This window comes from Rattus norvegicus, chromosome 10 (genome assembly GCF_036323735.1).
Source record: "Rattus norvegicus strain BN/NHsdMcwi chromosome 10, GRCr8, whole genome shotgun sequence".
NCBI classification, from domain to species: domain Eukaryota; kingdom Metazoa; phylum Chordata; class Mammalia; order Rodentia; family Muridae; genus Rattus; species Rattus norvegicus.
The window spans coordinates 39,067,786-39,082,836 of NC_086028.1; the positions used below are offsets into that span (position 1 = coordinate 39,067,786).

Consider the following 15,051-nt stretch of genomic DNA (forward strand, 5'->3'; position numbering starts at 1 on the left):
TTTTGAAAGAAGTCTTGCCGTTTGGTTACAATGTCACGGTTCCTCCTTTTCTCATACCTAGATATTAAGATATATAGCTTTGTTTCATGGAAGTTCTGATTCTGGTCTCCCTTAGACATTTGCTAAACTTCTTGTTTGGTGATGAGGAGCTCACTAACCGCAGTCTTTCAAATTCTAAATACTTAGCATAAACTGTTAGATATTTTTAGGTGGATGCCTTTTTTTTTTTTTTCTTTCTTTTTTTTTTTTTTTTTTTTTTACGGCTGCTTGCCTCCCTTGGTTTTGCTTGTAATTTTGTTGGTTACCAAGGAGATCGAGCCTGAGCCTCCAGTCGCTAGATCCTCCTAGAGACTAAAAGCGGGTGTCAATGCAAACCGCGCCTCAAGTCGCAGACCCAGGTCTCCTCCTAGAGCCCTAGCAGCTTGGGAGGGCCAGAGGCGGGCCGGGGTACTGGAGGATCTCTTCTGCCACCCAGCCGAGCGCGCCCTCGCGCGCCCCGCCCCGTGAGAGGCCGCGTGACTGACCCATGGGCCAGCCAATGGCAGGAGGCCCCGCCTCTCCACCCCCAGCCCGCCCCCCGCTCAGTTTGCTGCCACGTGATGCGGCTCGTCGCCAGCCAATCCGGGCGACCTCAATCTCGCGCTCCGCCCCGCGCGCCGTGGCCGTTTGAAGTGACTAATTTCTGTCATATGACTGAGGCGCCCATGGGGGTGGCGGGGCGGCGGTAGGAGCGGGGGGCCTCCGGCGAGCTCCCAGCCGAGCGACCCCCGGTCTGGAGGCGGCCAGCATGGCCCCCACCTTGTTCCAGAAGCTTTTCAGCAAGCGGAGCGGGTTAGGCGCGTCGGGACGAGACGCCCGCGACCCGGACTGCGCGTTCAGGTAAGGCGTCGCGGGGCCCCGAGGGTCGCGGCCTCGGGCGGGGCGTAGGGTCCCCTGCCCACTTCGCTCGGTTGTTTACGCCCCGCCCGCGCCACGCGCCGCGTCCCCCGCCCCAGCACCGCGGCCTCCGGAGGCTGGCGGTCCGCACGCTGCTCCGGCTGCGACCTCACCGCAGGCCTCCGGGCCGGGCTGGGAGTTGCTGTCTCCCTGTGATCGGCAGCGGTCGGATGGCTTTGTGCAGACTGCCCCGCGTTCGGCCAACCTGCGGAGCACTGAGGAGGCTGGAGGAGCGAGTGGGCAGGCTGCCGGTCTGTCAGGCTTCTTGGAAACTAAAATTGGAGCTGTGCAGTTATCGTGCCGAGCGACCTTAGTGTTATCGAAGGAGAAATGCGAAACCGAAGTGGTTAGGGTTACTACTGGCCGGATTCAAGGAGGACTTGGGTTAGAACTTGCTGTCGAATTTTCTTTCCCTTCTTACACCTGTTACTGAAAAGGAGTTTCTTGCAAATGGAGAACGGTAGCGTGTGTGTGTGTGTGTGTGTGTGTGTGTGTGTGTGTGTGTGTGGTGTTGTTGTTGTTGCTGCTGCAGGCTTTGTTTCTTTCTGATTGCAGAACCTGTTGCTGGTACAGTAACTTCTTAGAATTGTCAGATATGTAGAAGCTTGGACTCAACGGTTAAATTCAGCCGTGAAATTGTATTTGAAGAAGATATTGTTGTGTCTTCCAAAATGCGCTGTGGAAACTTGCACACGTAACTAGGCCAAATGTCACATATCATACAAACTTGGCTGTATAGCAGAGAACTCAGTTGTACAGTAATAGTAAAAGGGAAACTGTCAAAATTTGCACCAAGCCCAAGTATAAGATGATTGCACTACATAGGTCTTACGGGTTTTAATATTCTTCAAATTATCCACCCTGTCAATAATACAGATCACATCAGGAAACAATGCGTGGGATTGAATATTAAATGGCAAGTAATTTAACTGATATTTAAAGGGAGAAAAAGGTCAGTTACTGTTTTGGAAACACAATAAAAGAATTTTCATGGTATTGGCTTTTCTTCATAATGGGAAGTAAATGTCTTGTGCTGTAGTCATCTGACATTTGTTTTTCCTTTGAAAAACGAAAGTGCAGATAACACCAGATAATACACCAAGACACCTAGGAAATCGAGAGACCCAGGAAGCAGCCTCTGGAGAGAGATTTAAAAGATAACATTTAAATAGACAACTTTCTATTTCTGTGCAAAGACTGACTTTGGGTAATAAGATTACAAGAGTCTCAATTTTTTAATGTGAACAAAATCTACTTTTTGATTAAGTGTTCTATATGGTTGTGTAATACTTTACTGCTGCCAAAGAACTTTCCCATTGGTTATCTCGTTGCACAGTAACCTCATGAGACAGAGCAAGTAGCAATGTAGAGATGATTTTATAATCCTTTTTCCAGTATGGAAGCCCAATACCTGCAGTTGATCATGAGAGCTTGCTATGAAAACAAGATGTGTACAAGTGTAATGTGAGAAAAGGAATTCTGGATCACATACCTAGTGACTTGAGATCTAATTAATCCAGCTTTTAAAAAGCTTCCTTGATCTATAATTAGAATACAATAAAAATGAGTATACGTGAGGTTACAGTCCCCTGAGTGCCGTCACATGTACACAGTTTATACACACCACTCCACTGAACCTTCACAGCCATTCATTCTGTCAACCGAGAGTTTCACTTGTGCTCACTCCTTTTCCTCAGTCCTTAACCCCCTTTCACCCAAGTAAAATTTGGTCTGCTTTCTTTCATTATATTTTGGCTTTTTGAACATTTCATATAAATGTGATTATAACTTTCATAGCCATGTCTGGCTTCTTTTTACCTACAATAATGTTTTTTCAGATGTACATATGACATTCCCTTTTTAGTAGTTCCATTCATCCTTTAAGTAGGTGATTTATTGTATGGATATGGCACATATCCCCCCCCCCCCAACACCCCCTGCATGTGCTGAATTTGATGTTGAGAATCCTCTTGGATTGACCTTTCCTCTTATTAAGACAGAGTCCCATAGTCAAACCCAGAGCTTCCTACGTTTCTGATCTTGGTAGTCAGCTTGCTCTGGCAACCATTTTGCTCTGCCTTAATGTAACTGGACTAACAGGTGACAGAGAATGCCCACCTGCCATTTCTGTGGGTTTCTGGGGATCTGAACTCCCAGTCCTCACACTTGCAGGGCAAGTACTTTAACCATTTGGTCATCTGTCCAGCCTCATAGTTTGTTTATTCACTCATCAGATAGAGGATATTTGAACAATTCTGCTGTGAATATTTGTGTATAAATCTTTAATTAGAAATAATTTTTGTTTCTTCTGGGTATAGATACTGAGCAGTAGAACTGCTGGCTAATGTGCAGAGTTTTATTTTTTAAAAAAGTTTCCAAATTTCTTCAAAAATACTTGTTTTATAGTCCCAGTAGCAATATATTAAGGTAACTTTTATGACAAATCTCTCTAGTACTTTATCCTTTTAAAAATTAATATAGTTTCATTGTGATACAAAACATATCTATCTTAACTGATTATAAATTTAATGTAAATATTATTTCTTGCTGTGTATGTATGTAGGATGTGTGAGGGGCATACATGTGCCACAGTGTATTGTGAAGGTCCGAGGGCAACCCTGTGCTCTTCTTTGACCTTTCCATGAATTCTGGGGATATCTTTCAGGTCACTAGGCTTGTATGGCAAGTACCTTTAACCTCTAAGCCATCTCATTAGCCCCTAATAATTCCTTAGTCTTTTGATTGTAGCTATTATGGGATATATAGTAATATTGAACTTTTTTTTCTTTTTTCTTTTTTTTTTTTCGGAGCTGGGGACCGAACCCAGGGCCTTGCGCTTGCTAGGCAAGCGCTCTACCACTGAGCTAAATCCCCAACCCCTTGAATTGTTTTAATTTGCCTTTGCCTAAGGTGTTGGCCAGCATTGTGTGTGTGTGACTAGAGTTTGGAGTGATTGAAATTATGTGTGTGTGTGTGCAGTAGTCAGCTTAAACTGGCCAAAATTTGTGTGTGTTTGTGTGTGCGCAGGTAAGTTGACATGCTAGTCAGCTTATATTAAGTCACTTTTTAGAAAGTACTTAATTTATATGTATGGGTGTTTTGCCTTCATGTGCATGCAGTGCCTTTTGCAAAAGGTATGAATTTCACAGAACTGGAGTTACAGATAGTTGTTAGTTGTCGTGTAGCTGACAGAAATCAAACCTGAGTCCTCTGGAAGAACTGCTAGAGTTCTTAACCTCTGAGCCGTCTCTCCAGCCTCTTAAATTGTTAAATCACATGAAGCACAGACATTGGCTACTACCTATTTCCAAGAGGCTGTTCCTAGAGCACCCAATGTACAAGGCCCAGCAGTGGAGATACTTTTGACAAAGAAGCCATAGATATGTTTCTATATTGTCTTTCATGGTTACCCCATTAGAAAAGATGGCCAGGAACTGCTGCCTTTCTGCTCTTGTTGACTCTTAGAATGGTCCCTACTGAACAGAGTCTTACGGGCTTGCTTCATCTGTTTCTTGAGCTGAAGATGAGCTTAGGATATTTTTCAGACATTTGCAGAATTGATTTTTGTTTCTTTTGAGATGAAGCCTTACCATTTTGTTCCAGCTGGCCTCAATTGAACTGACTGGGTAGCTTAGTTTGACCTCAAACCCAGTCTTCCTGCCTTCATCCAGAGGGAGGGAATTACAGGCCTATGCCACCATGCCCAGAGTCATTATAGAATTGAAATGGTAACTTATTTAGGTCATCTAAAGAATTTGAGAAACAAGGCACTGTTTAGAAGATTCTGCTTGCGTTCTTCCCATTAGGTACTTCAAAGTGGAAATAAAAAGTGGCATGTAAACCCAGTAACTATATTCACGTGAAAAGGCTTGCTTTAAGTATTTTTGTCTTGGTGAATAAGGTTGTTTTAAGTGTTTATAAGAAATAATTATTCAAAAGAGAATTTTCTGTGTTTTTGTTATTTTCCTAAGTTAGTGTCTTAGTTAGGATTGCTGTTGCTGTGGTGAAACACCATGATCAAAGCAGCTTGGGGAGGAAAGGGTTTATTTGGCTCACACTTCCACATCACAGTGCATCATCAAAAGAAAACAGGACAGGAACTCAAGCAGGGCAGGAACCTGGAGGCAGGAGCCACTGAGGAGTACTGCTTACTGGCTTGCTCCTCATGGCTTGCTCAGCCTGCTTTCTTATAGAACCCAGGACCACCAGCCCAGGGGTGACATTGCTTACAATGGACTGGGCTCTCCCCCATCAATCACTAAGGAAATGCTGCACAGGTTTACCTGTAGCCTGATCTTATGGAGACATAGTCTTAATTGAAGTGCCTCCTCTCAGATGACTTTAGCTTGTGTCAAGTTGACATAAAACTACCCAGCACAGTTAAGAACATTTACTCCTATTGTTTGTAGCAGAAATTTTGTGGCTAACTACCTCTTCATGGATCTTTCTTCATGTCCTTCTTGACTTTCTCCAAACTAAATTCATCTTAGCACTTTATAGTTAAGAAAAAGAAAGGGGCGAGAGGGAGGGAGGGAGAGAGGGGGAGGGGGAGGAGAAGATTGATTCTTAACTAAGTCCAGTTTTTCAACTTGACCTGCTAGCTTTCTTTTGAGTTGTAAGTGATATATTTGACCTGTATTTGGATTCCTGTCCCAGTGATATTTGTTGGCATAGACAGCTTTGGGAAATAGGTAATGATTAAAAATTTCTAAAACCAGACCGATTTTTTTTTTTTTTTTTGAGATTTGTTGGGGTTAGGTGATTGGGTTCTTTCTTTTTTTTCTTGACATTTTTTCTTTTATTGGATGTATTTTTATTTACATTTCAAATGTTATCCCCTTTCCCAATTTCCCCTCCAGAAATCCACTATCTCCCCCTGCTTCTATGAGGGTGCTGCCCACCCACCCATTCCTCCTACCACCTCACCCTGACATTCTCCTACACTGGGGCATCGAGCCTTGACAGGACCAAGGGCCTCTTCTCCCATTGATGCCAGACAAGGCCATCCTCTGCTACACATGTGACTGGAGTCATGGGTCCGTCCCTGTGTACTCTTGGGATGATGGTTAGTCCCTGGGAGCCCTCGGGGGTGGGGGTGGGGGTCTAGTTGGTTGATATTGTGGCTCTTATGGGGTTGCAAACTCCTTCAGCTCCTTCAGTCCTTTCTGTAACTCCTCCATTGGGGACCCTGCTCTCGGTTCAGCGGTTGGTTGTGAGCGTCCACCTCGTATTTGCATTCTAAGCATTGAATTGGAAAGTCCTCAGGCTTCATTCTTTTTTAATCATATGAAGTCTTAGATGCAGTGCTGCTTGCTCTTTCTGACATCGCTTCAGGGAGCAGACAGACTGTAGTCCAAGATTTCTAGCAAAAGTTTTAGAGAATCTGTGCTGTTCATATAACCAGTGAAATTACTCATGATTGCCCCAGTTGCCTTAGACTTTAACCAGTGCTGAGGCCAGTGGAGTTTTTCTGATTGTGGTAGTATATCTGAAGCTAATAATATGATCAGGTCTCATCAGATGTAGCTGAGATTGGGTGGGAGACGCTGGTAGAGTCTAGGCATCTGTTACATATACCACCTTCTTAGAGTATTTCTGAGGAGTAAATTAATATAGGTACTCAAATGTTAGAACTCCCCAAACCCTCACTTCCCAGATTCCTCCCTCCCTGTCCTTCCACCCCAATTTCCTCTTTCACGTTTCTCTTTTTGTTGTTTGATTTTGGAGTGTTAGTGGTTTGTCTGAGGAATGTCCTCCATAGGCTCAGGCATGTGAACACTTGGTCCCCAGGTGCTGGCGCTGTTTGGGGAGGTTTAGGAGGTCAGCCTGCTGGACGAAGTGCATCACTGGGGTGGGCTTAAGTCCCGGTGCCCACTGACAGTTGGCTTTCTGTACTTTGTGCTTGTTAAAGAGGTGAAACTCTACTGCTGTAACTGCTGCTTATTGCTGTGCTTTCCTGCTAGGATGGCCTTAACTCTCTGGAACAGTAAACACAAACTCTCTCTTCCATATGTGTATGTCTTGTCATGGTATTTTATCAGAGCAACAGCAGAATAGCTAATATAGGTTTGCTTCTTATTTTGCTTGTTTTGAGACAGGCTATTCTGGAACATGTATTAATAATCCTCTGCAGTAATAGTCTCTGGATGTCTCCAACTCTCCACTCTCCCAAAGCTCTGAGTTGTACCTGGGTGGTAGGGTTGAACTGAGGTCCATATGTGTGCACAACAGGCACTTACCCAACTGAGTCATCTCCTGGCCTTCATATTTTCCTTTAAAGCTTCAGAAGAAAAGGGCATATCGATCTGTACCTATAATCATATCATTCAAGAGGCAGAGGAAAGAGAATTCCTGCAAATTTAAGGCCCAGCTGATCTACATTGTGAATTCTAGGCCAGCCAGGGCTACATAGTAAGACCCAGTTTCCAATTATAAAGCAAAAAGTGTAATAGAATTTGTGTTTCTCCTTTTCTTCCTCTTTTCATGCTGGAGATGGATCCCAAGTCTTCACATATATTAGGATGGAGCCACATCCCTAGTCTTTGGCTGTTCCCTTCTTGTGATGTAATTGTATTCATTGGTGTCCATATCCTCACTAGAATTCAAGTTCTATAAGGGCATAGCTTCTAATTGGTTTACTTTTGGTGCCTGGCTTAAGAAGATAGTCACTAAGTAATGAATGAAAAATTAACTTGAAATATATTACATGTATGAATGAAATTCTCAAACTATAAAAATTAAGAAATAAAAATATTTTAAATTATGGAATTGAAAAAGATTTTATGGGGTTGGGGATTTAGCTCAGTGGTAGAGCGCTTGCCTAGCAACCGCAAGCCCCTGAGTTCGGTCCCCAGCTCCAAAAAAAAAAAAAAAAAAAAAAAAAAAAAAGAAAAAAAGAAAAGAAGAAAAAAAAAAAAGAAAAAGATTTCATTTGGTTAAAATTATTCCTATTTATTTGCTTGATAATATTGAATAAATAATTTAAGCAAGTTTTTCTTTGATATTGTTTACTAATTTAAAGAAATTTCCATTATTTTTCTTTTTAAAGATAAGGTTAGCCCCATTTCTTAGAATAGATTATGATACCGCTCGTAACAATTGGAGTAATGTAATAGTGTATTTACTGATGTCATCTCTGACATTGGGTATTGCTGACTGAGTAAAAGAATGAATTAATGAACTAGTAATCTCTTTTTGGTAATTTAGAGTTTAAAAACACAGAAGGTTTTTACAAACTTTTTTTCCCCTGTTTGAACATTCTGGACCCTTAGGTATAGAGTGATTGTCAAGTGAACCTTTTGGGGAGCTGGAGCAGCAGTTTAACCTAGCTTTGGAAGGACACCTCTAGAGCTCCAGGGACCTGTTTCCGTGTACACGCACACTGCCTAATACAGAGTGTCCTTTGACACAGTAGCATTCTATTCCAAGCCATTCCGAATGTGTCATGTGCTTCTCCTACCTCTGTAGTGTAGTGGTTGGAGTGACAGCATTGAATCACAATTTGTAGATGGGATGAACTCTGCTTATACAACTGATGCTGTATTTAGAGGATGGGACTTTGAGGTTTGTTGGCCTGCTTTTCTAAAAGTTTCTTTACAATCAGTATGTAATTTTTAAAGATTTCCATTTAAATCAGGAAAATGCAGCTTGTGAAGTTAGTGAGGTGAATCAAATGTAGTCTGTTCACACAAGCCTCATGGGTTTGCTGTTAGTTTTTCTATTTTGGGTTCATTCTTAGTTTAGAATAGAAGCCACAAACTACATATCCATAACAATGCATAAATATAGTAGAAATCATGTTTTTTTCTCAAACAAGATTTTGAAAACCTAAAAAATAATTCTCCTTTTATGTTTGCTTGCCAATCTGATGGTTATAGAATTCTAGTGTGAAGGGCCAGAGAGGTGATTTGGTCGGGAAAGTGCTTGTCACCTAATCTTGAGGACCTGAGTTCACATACACTCAATACTCGTGTAAAAATCTGGGTTCAGTGCCATTTGCTTGTATCTTCCATCATTGGGGAGACAGAGACAGGAAGGTCCCTGGGGATAGTGGGACCAGTGAGCTTCAGGTTCAGAAGGATCTTACCTCAAAAAAATAAGGTAGAATTCTATTGAGGAAGACACCCAGTGTCAACCTCTGACCAACACACACAAACACATAAACCACATATCACATATACATACACAAACTCTAAATAAAATCTAAATAAAAATCATGTTAGCTTGGAAAGTCAAAGAGATTACTCTATTGTCTTATGGCTTCCAATATTGTAGCTGAGAAATCACAAGAGATACAGGATTTTATTTTTTGCATTTTCCTTCTGATAATTAAGAATAATATAACTTGGGTTTTGGTTAGGGATTTCTACAGATTAATTTGTTGATACTCATCTTTTCTGTCTGGAGGCATCTCATTCTAGGGACTGTTCTTACATGATTTTCACAATTTCATCACTTTTTTGGATTTTGTTCATAAGATTTTCAAGGGAAACTTCCTTTATGGAAATCCTGTTGGGTTTCTTGTTTTGTTTTCCCCCAATTTCTTCCCACTACTCCACCTCTCTTGGCTTTTGGAGATAAGATTTCTCCTTAGCCTTAACTGTCCTGGAACTGTGTAGAACAGGTTGGCTCAGCCTTACAGTACTGACTGAGACTAAAGGCATGCACCACCACTGCCAGCCTTCTTCCCAATGTCTGTCAGATCACTTTTATATTGTACTTCTAGAATATTTCATAAACATTATTTTGTAGTGAACTATGAACGTGTGTTTTAAATTCAGCTACCAAATTTTAATTTCCAAGGGTCTGCTTTTACAAGTCTCTTTCTCTTCTTAATGACCTTGAGTATGATGTTTGATATTTTCTAAAGCAAAGACACATCTGTTCTGTGTGAAGGATGAGGCTAACACAGAATGAAGAAGACAAACTTGACAGTAGACATCCACTAGCCATACGTTTTCTTTTTATCTAGTTTGCTAGTGTAGAGTCCTTGCATTGCTGAACCATGCCTGAAAATCCAGAGAGAGGACTGGTAGTGTGCTAGATCGACTCACTCCCCATACAGTTTATTTAAACGTGCTTATTTTTCAGTGCTAGGGATTGACTCCAATATATAGAGTAGGCAGGCACTGTACCATTGAGTTATACCAACCCAGTTTGTAAACATGTTGATAAATTCAGTCGTTTGTTTACAAGTTATATAAGACATGGTAAATGCCTGTATTCTCAGCACTCAGGAGCCCCGTCTCCACAAGAAAGCTGTAATAGAGTTGTAATTTAAAGCTTCTACAACAGTATGCTGTTTACCATATATAGAAAAACATTTTCAAGATACATTAATATAAGTTCTGAAAGCTTAGAAACAAAGGGTTAAGAAAAGATACCTAAACACAAAAAAGAAAGTTAATAGATTTAGTTACAGCATGTAAAACAGAAAAAAAACCTTTAGTTTGGTAAATACAGTAAAAAATTTTAGTTTGGTAAAATACAGGTAAATTTTATTTGCTAGTCAGTTACAGCATGTTTTAAAACCATACAAAATAGCCTGTTGTGGTGGCCCATGTCTTATTGACATTTCCAGTACTCTTGAGGCAGAGGCAAGATGGTTTTTCTCAGTTCTAGGACTACCAGGGGCACATAGAATTCATCTAAAAACAAACAAAAAGAACCAAAATAAACAAAATAGAAACACATAAAACAAAAATGGATAAAATGACGTTTATTATTATGATAGGTGATTTTGACATATTTCTCCTACTTATTGAAGATCAAGTAGCAAAAAACAAAACAAAACAAAACAAAAAAAAAAAAACGGAGACTACAAATTACTTTAGAGCTGGGCATGATAGGGCCCAGCCTCAAAAAACAAAAGGTAACAAAACTCTTAAAAAACAAAAAAACATTTATTTGATGTAATGTACATACATGAGTTGAGTGTTCTATTTAATGTTAGAAAAGCAAATCCAAAGAAAATAGAATTAGTAATGCTGTAAAAGTCAAATTAATGAGCTAGATATGATTGCATAGGAGAGAATTAAAAGAACATAAACTCAAAATGTTTTGTTTAAAATAGATGAATCCCCCCCCCCCCATGAAGCTTAGGTGTAAATAATCACAATTTTAAATGAAACTTTTTTATAAATATGAAAAGATAAGAGAACATTGTTAACATTTAACATTTTAAAATAAATATATTGGGGTTGGGACATGTGTGTGTACATGAGCGCAGGTAGCAAGGAGTATGGAAGCTGGAGCTCCAGTTACATGTAGTCGTTAGCTGCTTAATGTTAGGTACTGGGAATCCAATTCAGGTCTCTTGGAGAATAGTATGTTCTCTCCAGCCTCTGTTGTTAATATTTGTAATATCAGTTAGTACATATGTGCCAGGCAGAATTTTAAGGATTGTAGAGAATTATGCTAATTTATTTACTACTTAAGACAGCTAAACAAACTTAGTAATAGCCTCATGTTTTAGATGAGGGAACTTAACCAGAAACATTTCAGAAATTATATAATTTCCTCAGTGCCTAAGACAGTGTTTTTCAGCCTTCATAATGCTGTGACCCTTTAATACAGTTCCTCATGTCATAGTGACCCCCAACCATAAAGTTATCGTCATTGCTACTTTATAATTGTAATTTTGCCATTGTTATGAATCGTAATGTTTTAAGATCATCTTAATCTGTGTTTTCTGATGATCTTAGGTTACCCCTATGAAAGGGTCATTTTACCATTACCCCCAAAAGAGTCATGACACACAGGTTGAGAACTCTTGGCCTAACAGGTATCTGGATAGAAGGGATGAGAGAGGGAAAGGGAACAGAGGAGAGGAGAGGTGGGAAGAGAAAGTACATGCACACACATACCATAGTTGGAACATGGCTTGTCCCTTATGAAATGCATGCTGGAGCTTAATCAATATTTTGGCATATTGTAAAGATAGAAATTTAACCCAGCTGTGGTTTTAGAGGTGTAGCCTTAAGAAGTTGATTAGAAATTAGATAAGATCATCAGTCTGGAGGCTATATGATTGGACTTACAAGAAGAGAGAGAAAGGACCAAAGGAGATACATATATGTACTCTCCCTTGCTCTGTACTGCCCTGGGACTCTGTCCACAAGAACCATCACTACCTGAACTGTGAACTTAAATCAGCCTTTTTCTTTATAGTTACACAGTCAGTGATACAACAGGAAAAAGAACCAATATAGAAAATTAGAACTATAGGTCACAAAGGCAGATAGTTTTAAATGCCAGTTTGGGTGTTTGTTGGTTAACCTATGACAAATAATTAAATTTCTGTGCTTCTGCTTCTTTTTCTGTAAAGCGAAATAAAACGTCATCAGTTTGTTAGGATTTAATTAGTTCTTTCAGCAGTGCCTGGCATTTTGAGTTGTATGCTATTGTATTTATTAAAGGAGAAAGACTATATGAATAGTTAAAAAAAAACGTTTATTTGATAAAACTCAGCTTTTTGTTGTAAAAAGATAAAAGTTTGTAGCAAATTTAGAAGGACGATTTCTTAACATTGGATAGATTAAATGTGTCTACCAATACTATAGCCTACTTAATTTGGGAAAGAGTGGTGCATATGTTGACATTAACTGGCAAAGACCAAAATTTTGGATTAGTACTAGCTATTAGCAAGAATGTCAAGTGATGAGAACACTTGCATATTCCTTATGGGAGTATAAATTGGTACAAGGACTTTAGGAAGTAAGTGATATGGCTTTTTTTTTTTTTTTTTTTTTTTTTTGTGAAGTAGAAAAAGCTCATATCCTATTGGCCAGATGTTTCAAACAACTGTTTATTTCTTGTAGGATTTTCATATATGTTTCTATATATTTCCCAACTCTGGGATACTGTCACAGTACCATTGTGAGTGTAAATATCATTCACTTGTTTTGTGTCAAGACCTAAGATAGGAAGAGTAGTGTGAGTTCGTCATACCACCACCTCTGGAAACAGTCCAATCCCTAAACCTTTGTGAAGGAAGTTGCCTTAGAGGACAACAGAGCCTACAATAGACCTTAAGTTGGAAGGAAACTTGATATTAGTTTCTTTTCTCTTCATCCCTTTCTCCTTCGGGTTCTGTCTTTTGTCATGCTCTGGCTAGTTTATTTCAATACACACTCTCTTGTGTGTATTGTAGTAAAGAAACTTTCATTCAGTGATCAGGAAATATATGTGAAGAATATTGACAAGAACACATATAATGTGGTTTCTAGGTTGTAGAGTAGTTCTTTCAGAAAGGGAGGGAGAGTCGTTGTCTCTAGAGTCTTAGAAACCAGCTAAATGGCTCTAATGACTTGGGGTATTAAGTATTTTCTTCTTTTCTGATAAATTGGCCAGGAGATCCTTTGAACTTACATACTTTTCCCTTACGGGATAGAAATTGGGCTTCTTGTTTTTATGACTGCCACCTTATTTTGGTTTTGTTTTACTTTTATACTACAGTAGGTCTCTGGGAGTCATTGTATCTTATAAATAGGCTGAAGGACTGATGGTAAACTTCAGTGGTAAAGGAAAAACTAAATAATAACAACTTCCCCCTCCAAATATGCAAATTAGTTGAACCTTACTCCCCAACTCCTCCTTTTATTCTGCCTGTATCCTGCTGTAATTATTCCAGAGCCAGGGATCACACAATTTAGGATCTTCAGTCATACTCTGGAGACTGCTGAAGTTACTCAAGCCAGCTACTCTTTTTTTTTTTTTTTTTTTTCCGGAGCTGGGGACCGAACCCAGGGCCTTGCACTTGCTAGGCAAGCACTCTACCACTGAGCTAAATCCCCAACCCCTCAAGCCAGCTACTCTTGCTTTAGTCCATTCTCCCCCAGGGAAGCCTTTAAAGGGACTGGCCACTTTTCTTCTCTCTATCTTACCCTCTAATCTACCCTGGCACTTTATTTGCCAAATGTGGAAAGTGATATTTTTTTTTTTTTGAGAATTCTACATTATAATCAGTTTTGCGTCTATATCTCCATCCTATTTTTACTTAATTTGAAATAATTTCCCAAATATATTTTAAAATATATACATTGGGGCTTCAGAGATGGCTGTCAGTAAATAGCTTGCCTTACAAACATGAGGATTGAGTTTGTTCTTCAGCAGATGTGTGAAAATGTTTGGAACTGTGGTGCACTTGGATTCCTAATGCTAGGAAAGCCAGGATGGGTGGATGTATGGATCCCTGGCTGGATGATGTTCTCTAGGCCAGTGAGAGATCTGTCTCAAAGAAGGTAAACAGTATTCCTTCTGGAGGATGACACAGGTTGTCCTTTGGCCTCCACACGTACACATCACACATGTGTTCATGCACACCAGGAAGCACAACCCCACATACATGTGAACAAGCACACAGATATGCATTTTAAAAAATGTGTAACAACCACTGCTGTCATGACAGGTTTAATTTACCTCCAAAGCCCCCCTTACTCCTTTGTAGTTAATAATCTCAGTCACTGTAGATTAATTTTACCTATTCTAAAATTTCACGCAATAAAATTTTATGTATTTTTTGTGTATGTTTCTTTTACCTTCCTCTTACTAGTCATGAAAAAATAACTCAATCTTTTTTACACTTCATATATAAAATTTAATTCTTCCTGTTCATCCAGCATGATTTCTTAGAAAGATGTTATCTTTTAATAATTTCTTAGGCCTTTTAAATACATGTATTTCTTATATTGATACATTATAGTTTAGAGGCAGTTTTCTGGGGCTTTACAGAGGGAATAATGAATAAAATTGTCATGTTATCATTAGGTAGTGATTATGCACAATTTTAAAATGGAGAAATTGAGAGATGTTTGCTCTTCTAGTTAAAGCACAATGTTCTGTATATAAGATGTTTAGTAATAAGATTGCTTGCTTTGTCACTTAACCTTAGCTGTGAACTTAACCTAAAAAGTTTCAAATTCACCTGCTTCAGAGGGTCCAAAACAAGATCTTCAACCCCAAGGAACCTAGTATCTAATGGTACATAGTGATTTTCTTCCTGGAGTAAGTCACGGTGGCCCTCTTTACAAGTCCTTTGTATTATCTTATCTTCATTCATCTCAGTCTTCTAGGGTAGTCTTTTGGCATGTGACTGATTTGATTTGTACGTCTCCA

The 15,051-nt window shown here is 39.7% G+C and overlaps 1 protein-coding gene across 3 annotated transcripts in view; it reads left to right on the forward strand.

Annotated features, from left to right (window-relative positions):
* The first annotated feature begins 646 nt into the window (after positions 1 to 646).
* Positions 647 to 15,051, forward strand: part of Fnip1 (folliculin interacting protein 1) — an 83,121-nt gene continuing 68,716 nt past the window's right edge. Inside the window, exon 1 of one of the 3 annotated variants that reach the window (XM_039084999.2) lies at positions 647 to 879. In XM_039084999.2, coding sequence (XP_038940927.1) covers positions 788 to 879 — 92 coding nt within the window. In that variant the 5' untranslated portion in view covers positions 647 to 787. Of the gene's footprint in view, positions 880 to 1,369; positions 8,500 to 15,051 lie in introns of those variants that run through there. The other 2 variants (NM_001271163.2, XM_039084998.2) reach the window with 2 other exon arrangements.